We start from the raw sequence: 16,080 nt of genomic DNA on the forward strand, positions 1-16,080 counted from the left end.
AAACACGGGTTGACTATATTTCATTAATATTTTAGAACACTTATCTTCAAAATACTCCTCTCATCACTGAAAGATCTTAAAGACCCCCCCCGACTCCTTTAGAGCCATAAAATTATTTGGGTTAGGAAGGACTTTTAAGGACATCCTTCTACCACCCTGCCATGGGCAGGAACACCTTCCACTAGACCAGGTTGCTCAAAGCCCCACTCAACGTGGCCTTAAACAGTTCCAGAGATGAAGCACCCGCAAGTTGTCTGGGAAACCAGCTCCAGCATCTCAAAATTTAAACTACATGGATCCCATTCCAAATAGAGGTGCTTTTTTTGTTCTTTAAAAGACAAGTCATTTGACAGCCAATGGAAAAAAACTGGCATATATTATTTTTTCTTATAACCTAAAGTATCAAAACATACAACTGGAGTAACCAGATGATTACAGTGCTTTTGGAATAGTACAAACTAAACTGAGTTCAAGAAGACATGGAGGAATAAGAGTGGTAAGAATGTAATTATCAAAACCTACATATCTCCTGGAAACATTGTTAAACTGGATCTTGCAGACATCAAGTATGAACCACTTACCCTTAATGGTTCAGACCACTGTGAGAAAACTACACTAAGGATGAAGGAGACAGAAAGCAACAAAATACTTGTACGTCATCTGAAAAGAGCACACTAAACAAAGAACAGAAATGTAAACATGAAAAAAATGTGTTGTAAATGAAGAAGTAGAAAGAAAACATGGAAATGCTTAGGACTGAAATCAGCCAGCTGAAGAAAGAGACCAGAATTTTTTCCAGCATGGGGAAAGAGGGAACAAAAAAAACACCTAAAAATCCAACACAATAAAACAACCCACAAAAAAAACCAAACAAAAAACACACCAAAAAAAAGGTTGACATTGGCTACTAGACTGATTCCAATAAAATAAGATTCAAAAATTAAATCAGTATTGAAAATCAGGAAATACGAGTCGATGAAGGAGTAGGACAATCATTTAAGAACCTGCAGATTTTAGTGGACTTCAAGATGGGAAAGATACTGCAATCATATACTATTATGGCAGCAGGTAAGATCAAATATGCTGAATAACACCTTCAGATGCAGAAGTAGTATTTTTATTGGAGTGAGAATGATAATTGCTTGCCATCTGTAGGAACAGGAATTAAAGGCCGAAAAAAGGTCTGCTTTGGAGACACAGACAGCAAGCAGTAGATTGAACCCTATTTCTCTTGCAAATGTGAGCAGAATGATAAAAGCATTTAAGATACCCCTCATCCAACAAGTGTAGCATGCCTGCCTAGCAACAATAAAGAAAAGTGATAGGCACGAACAAACCACCATGATAATAAATAATACAATAAGAGGCCAAAGGTGCTAAAAACATAAAATCTGTCCTCTGTAATAAAAATACATTCAAACTTACAAGTGGCCCATTGCACATCAGCCCTCAAGTTTAGTAACAGATCACATACAAAAGGAGTAGTATTAATCTAATCACATTCCTCACAGAAACCCTGTGTAATGACAGACAGAATAAAAATAGTGCAGAATAAAGGGAGAACCAACTGTTTTATTGCATTTGTCCAAGTGATGGAAACACTTTGAAAAGGAAGTCAAGAAAAATACCCATTAAAATAGAGATCTAGCACCAACTATCCTTCAGACACATGAAACAAGCCTGAAAATCATAAGTCACTGCAGCAATTGCTATAAGACATACTGATGCATTCCAGTTGTCTGTTTACATCTCTCACAGAACTACATTTGGGACAAAGTTATTAGTATATATATTCAAAATATTAGGTCTTTTACAATAAATAAGTAAACCCAAAAATAAAACAGGTCAAATTCTCAAGTCATCCAAAAATGTGAGTTATTCCTTGAAATATACAAGCCAAAATCATCTATCAACCGAATCCCAAAAATATACACACATGCACTGTAGGTTAATACACTTGAAGTTAAATTACATTTTTGAGGGGTTTTATGGGTTTTCCTTTAAACAATGCAGTGAAGGTAATTTTTACATTTAGTTATTAGTTTTATTTGCCAAATAATTTGAAGAACTTGTCATTAAAAAAAGCAAAAAACAGTAATGGTCAAAGCATACGTGTTTCAAATATATAGAAAGGGTAGAAAGTGCTTACCTTAAGTTTAAATTCGAGCTGTGGCAGAACAGAAAGCAAGAGGTGACTGTCAATATTGTATAACTCCAGAATCAAATCAAACACATGCTCTGACAGGTCACTAATTGACGTTTTACCAAGCATGAGGACTTGATTGAAGAACTGAAAAACAAAACAGATTACACATCAACAATATGAATGAATATACATGCATTCTTCTAAATCCTATGCTAAATCCTAAAACATTAAATGACTTTTAATCTTACAACATTAATTTCTCTACTAAAAGGAAAAGGAAGGAAGGTGGAATACACAGATCAGAATTCCATAGCAGAAGTCTTAAAATATAATTTTCTTGTATCAAATATTATACATAAAGGAAAACACATTAAACATGATGTTTACCCCAGCAGGCCTAAATATAATTTAAGAAACACAACTTTAAAGGAGTTTCAGTGCATCACATCTTTTTATAATAGGACTATATTCAGAGTTATTCCGCTACTGAAAACCATCATTTCAGCAGTATTCTGCCATTTAAAGCAAGGCTGAAACAGCTGGCTAATTACTACACTACATAGCTTACAGGTTAAGGAGTTGAAAGTAAAAGCATAGGAACTGATGACTGATTGTTCCAGAATTTGTATTTACAAATGGCATAATGCAACTGTAAAGCAAATATTCCTTCTTGGTAAACTTGACATACTTGAGGGAAACTTCATACTTCTCATTAAAGAAAATATTTCCACTCTATTTTCAACTATGTCCTCTCTGATGGGTAAGAAGCAACTAAAGAGGAATATATGTAGTAGAGCGCATCTTATATTAAGTAAAGGACTTTCTTGAATAAATGTTTTGCTTTTCTGGATACAGAGTTGCCTGAATGTATATAATATTGGCTAGGAAACTAACTCATTCTGTGTTTTTAAAGCATCCGAAAGAAAATTTCCAAAATTGAAAAATACTTTTCCCATGCAAGAAAAAAAGAAAAGAAGACTTCATAACAAAGATTTTTATTGTGCAGACTTCCTCAAAGCTCACTTTGTAATCTAAGCATACAGATGAATATTAAAAACACATTCCCATGCAGCAACACCTTCCCAAACAGCAGGTCTGAGTTTTTAAAAATCTTAGTAAGTACCCACTTTCTAAGTGTTACAAGTCTGAAAGTAATGTAAAGTATTGAAGATTTCCTATTGTTTTCAAGCTCCTGAGCTTTTGTATAGATGCTGAAAGACCTGCTAAATCCCCAACTGCTTAAAAGTTAAGAGTTTTGGGGGTTTTTTTTCTATTTTGCAACTCAAGTTCAAGCATACTCCCCTCTGATCTTTACTTCCCCTCATCCCTATTCTATTACAGTGTCTGTGATGTCTGCATTCAACTCTGCTACAATCCTCAGTCCACTCAGTTTTCTTCTTTACTACCATTTCTTAAGATTGCTTCCTCTTCTACTGCTGTGATAACAGTACTAAAATTCTGCTCTATCTTGAATTCTCTTGGCTCTAAATAAATAGATTTATACCCAAGAGAATCGAAGGCAGAGCAGAATTTAATAATAGTCTTATCTCCTCACTAAAAGACAAATTTTGCTGCAGAAACAATGTGTTGATATATTTTTATCAGAACAATATATATAAATACATTTGATCTTCCAGTCACTCTAAGGATTGACTCACAAGGTCTTCCAAGACAGTAGAGAAAGTAAATTATCCACTGCATTTCCCAAATCTCAAGTATTAAGCACTTAATAGTTTCTATAAGGTAAAGAATTTGAGTCAAAAGGACAGGTTATGCAGTGCTTCATTAATACAATCATTCTCTCAAAGAAAACTGAAAACCTGGTAAAAGTTATTTTTCAGCCCTTTTCATTTTCATTCATACTTTTTGTAAGACAGTACAGTTAGAGAAAGTATTGATTTCCATGTTTGTTTGCAGTCCTCACTTACATTAGTAATGTATGGTTCAATTGCTTGCGCCGTCCTCTTCAGCAAAGCCTTTGCCAAATCATAAGCTTGCTTGTTTAAATTCTGGGGGAAAAACAAATAAACAAAAACCCAGAAGAGTTATAAGCATATTCATTTATTTTAAAACAAACCTAAGAATTTAAAGCCATCACGTACTGATAAATGCATTAAAGAAACAGCCTGTTCTTCTTATTTTTTCAGTAATGAAGTGAATATAGTAAAAACAAAGCTACTCAAACAAAGCTTTGTAGTGTCCACTGGTATTACTGAGAAAAATTTCAAAAAACTCCTGGCAGATGAGGACTTACTTTCCAGTTGCACATCTAAAACTAATGCTCATTTAACTCAGTGCCTGCATTTTACTGTTCCTCCTTATCAGTTTTCCTGGAAAGTGATACAAAGCAACACAGAGGCATTTACAGTCATCACAGAAGTGAGACTGAACAGGAGGACAGAAAATGCAATTCTGCCCTTGCATCAAGCAGCCACCTGTGAGTCACCACCACAGCCTCTCCATCACACCATACAAAGATACTCAGCCTGCTGTCAGAGACAGAAAAGAAAAAAAGCCCTAGAATTTCAGTTTATGGGAAAATATAAACTAAACAAATACAAAAAATTTAAAAACCATACTCCCTCTTCAACATTCCTATCCTTTCATTTGTCTAATTGGATTATTGCTCTATCATTTTTCTCCCCCTTTCCCTGCACACATTCTCCATCCTCCAGTTACTACATCCTTTCTCCAATTTTTGTATCACAATTATTTTTTAAATTCAAAGAAAATGCAACTCAGCCCTTGTGATAGCCACTGCAGAGCTGATTAACACACAGAAGAATGAAGAAAAAAGTCTTCAATACACAAGAATATGTAGTATTTTAATAGCTAAAAACCTCTACAAAAAGATAGAATTATACATACATATATACATATATATATATATACACATATATATTATATATACAATTTTTATTGGGGGGCAGTTTGTGGTTTTTTTTGAAATATTTCTCACTATAAAAGGAAGATAACTTCTTTTAGCACAATGAAAAGCAAACATAAGATTACTTGCCACACCCAGGGTATTTCTTTACCTGGGTATGCTTGATTCTTTAGAGATGTCTGAACAAAACACAGGATTTGCAAAGCTACAGAGAGTATTGTCTGAAATTTTAAAAACCCTATAGAGCTATAGGCTTCTAAACAGCAGTGGGAAAAGATTAACATTTTCTGATAATATGAAACAAAAAAGTCTTTGATTTGGCTACTGACAGAATTAAGTGAGGTGACTGAACTTGAAACACTACAGACTCATGTTTGAAGTGTCTGTTTTATTCAAAGCCAATATAGAAGGTGACTAAAAATTCCAATTCTGGAAAGACACTTTAATATATAAAATGCTTTCATCTTATTACAAAACTGTACAGTTGTTCCATGTCCCAGAAAAGAGAAAACACTGCATGCTGGATTGTTCTTTATGGTCACAATAAAAAAAAAAAAAAGAGATATTTCCACAGGAATCATTTGTTTTCTGTTACTCAGAATTGTAATGGTTCAGGAAATAAAAGGCACAAATAATTACAACAAGGAAAGTATGCCAATTGCAATTCTTCTTCTGATCCTTCTTGACTTCACAGTTCACCTCCAGCAAAACAAAGAAAACCACTTTCACTTGGGTAAGAGGGAACTCTGGATCATGAGAAAGGTCTGATTTGGTATAAAACAAGTCTAAATAGTAGACGTAGCACAGAAGAGTTTCAACAGGCAGATCTGTTCCGATTCACATTAGTTTCAGCTTGTACCTTTTGCACAGCAGTTTACTTCAAAGCTTAATGTTCCCCACGATAAATGCTAGAAGTGGCTATTTGCAGCCCTGAGTAAAAAGGAAGTGTAATGCAAACACCTATCTAAAAAAAGCTCTAAAGAGGAAAAATAATCTAGAGCACAAGCAACTAAGGAAAGTTAGGTTATTTTTCTCACGCCTCATGTAGTTAATTTAGTAGTGCCAATACTCATGACCCTCAAATGTCCAGAAGCCCCAGTTTCTGAAAATAACAATATCAAAGAAGTCTTAAAAGCACACAAGAGTTTTCTCCTCATTTTCCAGCTTCAGGATAAAAGCCGAAACAAGCAAAAGTGGCACTGCCTTAGGTGAAACACAAACAGGACCAGCCCAGCCTTTACCAAGTAGATTCAAAGATCTTTTATAGAACCAAACCTTCTGACTAAGTCAACAGTCACAAAAATACCCTAAAATTTCTTCTCCTGAAGGAGAAATTTTAGAAGGATAACATCTAATTTAACAAATTTATTCTCTGTTTTTAGATAAGCTCTTCTACCACTATCATCTTTACAATCTTTCCATATGCTTGGAAATAAAATTGACGTGCATTCCAAGATCATTTAATGATTTAAGAAAGCCCTCATGATGTGGACAACTGTCTTAATCAGGATGCCTTTAGGAGCATGTAGGCATCCAGTAGGCATAAGTTTTTAGAGCGCTGAATGGGGTAGAAACAACAGGGTTGCATCAGTTAGCAATATTGTTTAAAATAATCATTAGCAATTACTACATCTTGACCATATCTAATTTTCATCTTTGGAAAAATAAATATTGATTGATAAGAAAACATCAAAGAACCGCCTCTGAGAAGGTGCAACACAAATCTTCTGCAAGAAAACTGAGGTTACATTTAACATCTGAACCAGACTTTTCCCCTGAAAACTTCCAGCTTTGTTTCAGAAAAGAATGTTAACAAACCGTGGAGAACATTTGCATTTTTTAAAACCTTGGGAGACCTCCAGCAATAATATCTGAATAGAGGCTATCTTGGTCAATCACAAGTTCTCTCCTTTGTCTCAATTTCTACCATGATTTTTCAGCATTTGTTGATGGTATTTCAAGCTTTTTATACTTTGGGAAGACATTAACAGTTTTGCCAACTCATTTTTCATACCTGCTTTTCTCTAGAATAACAAACTTCTACTTTTCAACAGCAGATGCAGTGGTAAGCTCTCTGACAGTATGGAAAACACATTTTTGTGCTTAAACAGACAATATTCCTCAGCAGAGTATGCCACAGAGCCTAAATCATTTGTTCTTGTACAATGGGGTTGGAAGTGATGGAAACTCATACTCACTTGATTTTTTTTCTCAATTCCTTTTTTTTTCCAGTTACCTCTCAATAACCAATTTACCATAGTTAAAAAAACAAGAGAGTGAAAAAATTTTTACCCATCCCTTAAAAGAAAATGTAAAAAGGCAACAGAAAACAAATGCATGTCACTTAAAATTTATTTACAGAAGATGACTAAGCTAGCATCAATCCAGCCTTTATTTTGTAGCTTTGTGAGGAAAATCAAATGTTAAGTCTGTATCTAGTGCAAATATTCCAGAAAAGCATATATTTTCACATATTATTTTCTTGGAATTTGAAAAGCTTCTTCAGTTTTATTCTTATTATCAATGGCACAGCAGTCAAATTAGTATCCAAGAGCACCTGACAGAACAGTTTCAGGAGATTCTCTTGCTCTCCTGGGGAAGGTAAACAGGTTCTTAAGGATGTCTGACAAAGAAAAAGCTCAGCTGAAGTGTTGCCAAGATAGATAACACTAAATATTAAGCAAATTACAAGAACAGACAGTTAAGAATTTAATTGTCAATATCACTTTTTCTAAAACATAGGCATGTAAAGCAGGTGGGATGTGTGATGTGGGATCTCCTGTAGCAGACCTGAGGCTGGAAATGGAACACTGGCAAACACCCAAGGAAATCAGGTACAGTTTGCCTTTTAACACACTGCACAAACACAAAATTGATTGCAGGTCTGCCATAAAATGTTTATAATACAAAAAGATCATTAAAGGGGAAAGGAAAGCTATTAATTTTTCTTGCCTTTTCATACTAACTACGTCTTCCCTTGCTTCTAGGTCTTATCTGAGTTTAGGTCACTTAAATTCATTCCCTCATAATATAATCCTATGAAAACAATTTTGGTTGAGTTGATAGAGGAGAAACTACAAAGGGAAAAAAAAAAAACAATTCGGCATCAAAATTAAGAGTTAAGCACATGGTCAGACAAGTTAAGCTTGCAATTTTATTGGCTTATCTGACAGCTGTACTAGTCAAGCAAGCCTGTGCACACTCCAGTGTGCCTCTTTTCTGATATTGGTGTCAGCTGCTTTCACTCAGGTTTACATTAGTATGGCTTTTATCCTAAATGGGATCAAATCCAAATGGGATGGATGACAAACTCAAGGGAGATAGAGTAGTTTAGAGCTGTCACTTCTTCAGTGACCACTGATGATGGGTATACAGACATTTGATAATATACATCATGTGCCCAGTATATGCTCCTTATGCCCAAGTTCTTGCAACCATCCTGCGAGCACCATTGCTTTTTACACTTACTACCCAGGATAATGGACCATATCTATTTCTCATCTTTGGAAAAATATTGTCTTGGTTTATGGGGTAACAGTATTGAATTAACCTTTTGTACACTGCTCAACTAATTATTACATCTCTTAAAAATATTCAGATAATTTTTGTATCAATCTGTCTAATGTTGAATTTCAGCCACTGGATGAACCTCCTGTTCCCAACACATACTTACAGACCACAGGTTAGTAGAGATTTGAGGAGCTCAGTCTTGTTTTAACAATACAACTTCTTTCTGTGATGCAGCCATCTAGTTCACAAGGCCACTACATATTCCCTCTCATACATAACTCTCCTCTTGGGCATATTAAAAATACACCACTTGTCTGTGTTACTTTGTACAGATATAATTGTCTTATCTTCAACAATCTCTCAATCTGATCATCTTCCAACTTGAGCTAGTAGCAGATCTATCTCCTTCCACTTCATTAAAAATATTTTCTGGTCCCTGGGAAATCTGGGGATTCCCTACAGACCATTACACCAATGCCTGCCCTTATGCCATTTTTGGTGACCAGTCTGATTATTCAATTTCCCTTTTCCACAGCCCCCACAGTTGAACAGTATGGTCAGCCAAGACACCATTCTTTTTTATGGAGAACCTTATCCTTTATGTCCTTCTTGTTTTGTTTTCAATGGAAGAGTGGAAAAATTCTCAATTCTGAATTTATTACACTTTTCCAACTTCACATCAGTAGCCACAGAAAGTAGTTAGAGGACCCATATTCTAAATAATTTGAAATAAAACTCATTACATGAAGATTTCGAGATGAAACAGAAAAATAGTAGAAAATCCTTCCCATTAGTATAGAAAAAAATAAAAGGTAAACACTCTCTGACATTATGCAACTATTTCAGTTAGAAAGCAGGCTGTAAATGAGCATCCTATCCACAGAGACTTTGATTAAAAGAAAAGCAGCAGAAAATGCAAACCCCCAAATATATTTACCCTTATTCAAATATTCAGTAAGTGATTTTAAAACCACTATGAAACAGAACTGTTTTAATGCTACAGACATCCTAACAGGATACAAATTCCTCAACTCAAAGTCAGTTTATTAAACATGAAACATAAAAATAGTACAGTGAGATCAAGTTGAACACAGATGACACAATGAAACAATAGATTCTTATCTGAGAAACCACAAACTGAAGTATTTTGCATATTCTTGCTTTTGTTTTTTGTATTCCAAGGCTTTACTTCATAATCTGGATTTTAACCACACAAATTTCAGTCTAGTCCTGGCACACAAGTATTAGACTCCTTGAAGGACACAGCTAAAACACTTCCAGTGGTGAAAAAAATATTACTGACCTATACTAAACATTTAGTCTTTCACTGTCAATAGAAAATAATTGATGTGCTATTTATTTACAGAAATTAATGGCTAGTAGTAAAGGCACACTAGTAGGCATTCCATAGCATCTCTCTGTTAATAACCCTTTAACATTACACTTTTCAGAAACTACAATAATTAGCACTTTCCTGAATATTATTTAAGGAAAAAAACCAAAACTATTAGAAGTGTTGAAAATACAGCTAAAGATTTCCTACATTTCCTACATAATTCCTCAGTCTTCTTTTGTCATTCACAACTTAAAAGTGAGTAGCTCATGAGATTTCAGTAGGACACAGTTAGATTCCTGAACTAAGGAGTTAGACTTCCAAGCTTTTTAAACATTTAAAGTATCACATGTGCACATTTCTGAAGTTTTTCCTTTAGTTCATCTATAGGAGACTTTTTTTTTTTTTAAATGACAGTATTCATTAAGGTAAGACAGCCATTCCTTGGGGTCTTCTGGAACCGCCATTTCTGTGCAGTTTTAATTCTATGGCTGCATCAGAAACATACCAATAACAACAAGCCAACACTTCTGAAATACAACAGAGCCAATTACAAATCAGCAGTCATAACAACCTTTTCCCTCCCGCTCAGGGCAGCACCTTAGTTTGAACTGTTGATACTGCATTACATGAATTAAAGACTTTCCAAGGGATATATGTAACTTCTCTATTCCACTCTACCAGCATTGATGGGATAAAAAAAACACCCTGTGTTAAAATTCATATGACATTCAACCTTTTAAATTACTATAACCACTGATATTTTGCTTATGGCAAGTATATCAGAGCAATGAAACTTGACTGAATTTTCTGTCTATTAAAATTACTTGTTTGCTAAAAGAAATCCAGATAATACAGAGACATTTGCTACAGCCATTCTCTCAATTAGATCTACATATCTGAACATATACATTCAAGAAATCATGATTACAAAAAAAAACAACAGAACAAAACAAAATATAAGCCACTAAATCTTACCTTATGTGCTGGTACTAGATTAACTAACACTGTATCCAAAAGTTCCTGTGACACAGTATCTCCCTCACAAATGATAGAGCTCATTAGATCAACCATGTGCATGTGTACTTTTTGGTTATGACCATTGCTGAAATTAAAAACAAGAATTCTTAGTGTAATATCTATATAAAGTACAACTTCAGTTCAGAGTATTCCCTGTGGTAATGCCAAACAACAAGGAATAAAATCAGCAAATCTCAAGTTTTCTTAGAAATCAAAATACTTCAATTCCCTGATTGTGTATACCATCATTCTTAAATTTCATGCTCTCCTCATTCACTACTGCAGTAAGACTGTATCTGTGCCTACCACGAAAAGATTGTATCAGAACATCCCTCTGCTCTACCCAGCACTGGGAAGACTTCCTCTGGAGTGCCATGTCCAGTTCTGGGTTTCCCAGCACAAAAGGGACACACACATCCTGGACTCAGTCCAGCAAAGGTTCATGAAGATCATTAAGGGCCGTGAGCTGCTCCCACAGAAGGAGGGGCTGAGAGAGCTTTTTTTTTAGCCTTGAAAAGAGATGGCTTAGGAAAGAACTTATCATTAAGTTAAACAACTGATGTTTGGAGTAGAGAGGACAGGACAAGACTGGCTTGACACCAGAGGCTCCGTGGCATCCAGTCACAGAATGAGAGGCAATGGGCACAGGGTGAAATACAAGACATACCATTCAGATGTAAGAGATTTTAAATAAAAGGGTGATTGAGCACTAGAAGGTTGCTCAGTGAGGGCACAGCCTCTCCATCCTTGGAGATGCCCAAAACCTAACTGGCTACAGTTCTGGGCAATCTACTCTAAGCTGACCTGGTTTGAGCAAAGGGCAAACCTCTACCTCTAGCAATACCTTCCAGTGTCCACTACTTTCTGACTCATGTTTTTACAGCAACAATCCTACAAATTCCTTTGAATTGCATATTACACCATTCAATTTCAAGAACAGAATAAAATAAATGCAGTGAATGACAACCAAAGCTAAATTTCTTAGGAAAAAAAGATGATGTCCTGTGTGTCTTGTTTCATTAAAACAGAAAAAACTGACAGTTCTGCTACCTTTAGTTCAACTAAATTACAAAACTGCAGTCATTAATGCTAAAACTCACACTGAACACCTATGTTAGAAGTTGCTGACCTCAATCATGCAATAATATACTGTCATTTGAGATGAAAATACTTACTTTATTACTGAAAACAGCGTTCTATACAGCTGTGTAAAAATCTCATTGCTGTCTTCTAATTCAAAGCATATGTTATAGGACTTGACCCAAGCAATGTTCTGTGTTGGAATGGGAAAAAATAAAAGGAGTAGTTAATACAAGATTAAATTGAAAGATTTTATTTAAAAGTTATTATGAGATAAGTTATGAAGCTTACCTCAAGCAAATAAAAGTATCGATTAAACTGGGGGCTTTTTGTATCTTCCAAACCTTTAAGTTGCCTTGTTATGAACATAAATATATCCTGGAAAGAAAGATGTGTTAGTTATTCTATCAACTGCAATTAAACCTTCAAAATAAAATAATTCTCTTTTAAAGTTACTTGTACTATTTAGTCACTATAAAATATGCAGCAATGAGAGACATTATTTCCCTGTCCAAAAGAAGATCATCTACAAAAACATCATGGAAAATGTCAAGGAGTAATTTTAAAATACTTCATGCTTCTTTAAAGGGTTAAGAAAGTAACCTTTTCCTAAGGAAACAAATGTTTTTCATTTTGAAAGAAAAGCACTCAACAAACACAGCTGCAACGGTCTGGCTGCAGAAGTCAAGAGATTACTCAGCAGTACAACAAATTTAATAGTTTTACTTCACATTACATGGAGTTTCAAAAGAAGGGGAAAATAGCAGTAGATGTAAGCAACTACAACTTTCCTTCAAAGTGTATTATTATATATATTTTTATATTATATATATATTACTTTAAAGAGCATTATTATATCTTCACTCCATATAGTTTGTGCATTTCTCAGTCATCAAGATACTGACACAGGTAACATCTCTTGCAAAAACTAATAAACCAAGTTCCTCATGTTTACTCTATCAACTTTCACCACCAGAAGACTCCTTCACAAAAAGTCTCACATGGAGAAAATTGAAGCAGGTTACAAGGAAGAAATAGTCAATTATGAACAGAATGGAAACACACAGGAAGAAATATTTTTAATTTTTTTTTTTTTTTTCAGATAATTAACAGCTGAAAATTCACAGCTACAACTATATTAATATGACTATATTAAATCAAAATATTTACCAAAAAGTATCACCGGAAACACTCCTCACACCCTCAACTGTAGCTGGTTCATCTAACAACCTACGTGTAAATCAAGTAAATTCCAAAAGGTATAAAGTTGCCTTAATAAATACAAGGGAGCCTTACTGTTAATCCTGAAAACCTATCCTTGAAATAATCTATAAGGCTTTTCTATAACATTTTCAAAATTACCATTTCCCCTAAGTATCCCAAGAATAATACACAGACAAAAGATAAGAATAGGGGGTTTTTTCCTAACACTATAACCACAAAATCCAGCCTAAATGATTAAGCTGAGCACTTACTGTGGATCTAGGTAAAATCAAGAACTAGATTACATGTGACATCACCAACTCTTGGCAAAAAAGTACAGCAAACACACTGTTCAGAGTTAGAGCTACATTCATGTTTTAATTTGGTTTGAAACTGATTTTGAAGAGTTAAGGATGATCAGAAGGGTCACTGTCTTATTCACACTTCAGATCCCTAACAGAGCACACAGTCTAGACTCTTTAGCTGAACTTAAACCAAAAGACACAAAGGACACATCTAGTGTGTCCAGCCACTCAGGAGCATTCAGTCCCCATGCAAAAACTCATCTGAAGAACCCCTCCTTTAAAAACTAGTGCCTAGCAGGCCATCAGTCCCCAAATGAATGCTGTCTTATAGAAAACAGGTACACTGGAAGGTTCTGTAAAGTTCAGAAGATATGCAAACTGAGTCTCAGGAAAGAGTAAGAATCAGAAAAAGAAGAAAGGGGGCACGTGACAAACTGACAAATGTCAAACATAAAACAACTTAATCTTAGAACCCATGCTCTGTATGTTAATTATTTCTGTTAAGCTTTATTTTTGGAGGTAAATCTCAATCAGTTCATTTTACCAAGTATCTTACTTTCTATTCTACAGCTCAGTATAAAATACTTACCTACTGAATGTGATTCAAAAATCCTACTAATTTTCCAAAAGAAAATTCTCATTGCTGGGCTGTATATAACCACAGACACTAATGAATAGCATACATTAAGTCCAATACCTGAATGCTTCAAATTATAGCATGGTTTGAAAAAGTAAGCATTTACTCCTAAACTATTTTTTCCTATCCCTATTTAAAGAAAACAAGACAGACATAACTCAGCAGTACTCACTAATTTTTAGTATCTCATGTAGTATGACCAAATATTTTTCCCTTTTTTAAGCACATTTTTCCCTTTTTTAAGCACACATAACATACTACTTGAACATGCATTTATAAATTCAAAACATGGACTAAAATAAACTTTGGCTGCAGCCAAAAAATTGCAATAATTTCACAACTGGACAATATGTTTTCATATGAGACTGCATAAAGCAAGTCTGTATTAGAATCTAGACTTGAAGTACAGCAGTGCTCACATTTCAGTGAATTTTTTTTTTTGGTGGATCGCTCTCTTGATGCCAGCTAACTACAAAATGGCTTCAGTAATCATCAGAGCCATGGCTCTCACTAGAGAACATCTTCAGATAACTCAAGCTCTGCTACTATATATCCTTTTTAACATCTACACTTCAGCAGAGACAAACAGACAGTCCTTCTGTTCAAGTAATTTTCAATTGACATATATAAGTGATTAGATTATCTTCCCACCAAAAAATTAGATTTGGGCTCTAGGCTTTACACATACTGAGGAGGGCTCAAATTTAGAAGTTTTGAGAAACCAGCAGAGCAAACCTACTCCAGCTCTGTTTTTATTCTACCCATGGCTTTTTCCAGCCCTGTTATCAACTATCTTTCAAAGAACAGCAAAGAATGTGAGATTTACACTGATGATACACATGAAAGAGGGAAACCTGAGATTCTTATCCCTTTCCTCAGCATTTCACGTGCACAATATGTAAGTTACAAAGAGATCCACTGAACCTGAAGTAAGGGCAAAAACTTAAGACTTAACCCTTTTCCTCTCAAGAACCCTTTTCAGCATTCCCCTTTGCAATTAACTTTGATGCTAAACATACAAGAATAGACTCAGCCACAGTATGGATTTGATATTTCATACTGGGTAAAAATACTGCCAAGATATAACCCAAGAGGAAGCATTCTTCCTCTTACCTCTGTCATAAAGTGGAGGGAACTCTTCAACATTTCTATCATAGCTTGTCCTGCAACCACAAAAGCTGAGTTCAGAGGAAAAGGGTTTGCAAAAAATCTACCCCAGCAGCCCTAGGCAAAGGTCCCTACTGTTTGGCTTTTCTTTATTTCTCAAAATGTGTTTAAAAAACTGAACCAGGAAACTGAATTCTGAAATCCACACAGATTTCAGAACTCAATGCTGGCAGTGGAAGTCCGTCATCCATTCCAAGCTCTGTCCAAGCAGTGGTTGTAGTATTCTGATACTTCAGGTGTGAGATCAGCACTGTAAACCTTCCAATATTGTACACTACGAAATCTGAAGCTTAGCATATGGTAGAACAAATACTCTAAGGAGGAACTTAGTTAGCCCAACTCAGAAAGAGAGAAATTAAAGCTCTAAGCCTAACACATAAATGAAAACATACTCAAAACTGAAACAGAAATCAGGACACCTGAAAACCAGACTTAAATATAGCACAGTAGAGGAAGATAATATTTATCCCCTGTTGAAGATGGTGCAACCAGTAAGTAAGGTAAGTAGATGTTGTACCTCTGATTACTTCTGATAATTCTTAATTCAGAATTAAGAAAACAGAACTAAGAAAAATCCCTAGATATCTCTCCAGTATGTCTGTTATCAGAAGATGTACTATGGCAGTTGAAACTGCCCTGTTTCCCTAATTAAGAAGCACTGCTGGTGCAACCACTAGATGAGAAATTGAGCCATTTCTCCTAAGTGATAATATATAGACCATCCATCGAAACCATCTTTTCATCCTACTGTGGAATAAATAAAGACCAAACCAAACTAAACAAAAAAGACCA

General features: G+C 35.0%; 1 protein-coding gene across 5 annotated transcripts in view; it reads right to left on the reverse strand.

Moving 5' to 3' along the window:
* Positions 1-16,080, reverse strand: part of PDS5B (PDS5 cohesin associated factor B) — a 101,996-nt gene that overhangs the window by 60,979 nt on the left and 24,937 nt on the right. For all 5 annotated transcript variants that reach the window (XM_086881623.1, XM_086881625.1, XM_086881624.1 and 2 more), the window contains exons 4-8: positions 12,268-12,354; positions 12,072-12,169; positions 10,855-10,981; positions 4,075-4,155; positions 2,150-2,290 (exon numbers count right to left, since the gene is read on the reverse strand). In XM_086881623.1, coding sequence (XP_086737749.1) covers positions 2,150-2,290; positions 4,075-4,155; positions 10,855-10,981; positions 12,072-12,169; positions 12,268-12,354 — 534 coding nt within the window. The remainder of the gene's footprint in view (positions 1-2,149; positions 2,291-4,074; positions 4,156-10,854; positions 10,982-12,071; positions 12,170-12,267; positions 12,355-16,080) is intronic.

Source organism: Cyanistes caeruleus, chromosome 3, assembly GCF_971803275.1.
Source record: "Cyanistes caeruleus chromosome 3, bCyaCae1.hap1.1, whole genome shotgun sequence".
In the NCBI taxonomy this organism is placed as follows: domain Eukaryota; kingdom Metazoa; phylum Chordata; class Aves; order Passeriformes; family Paridae; genus Cyanistes; species Cyanistes caeruleus.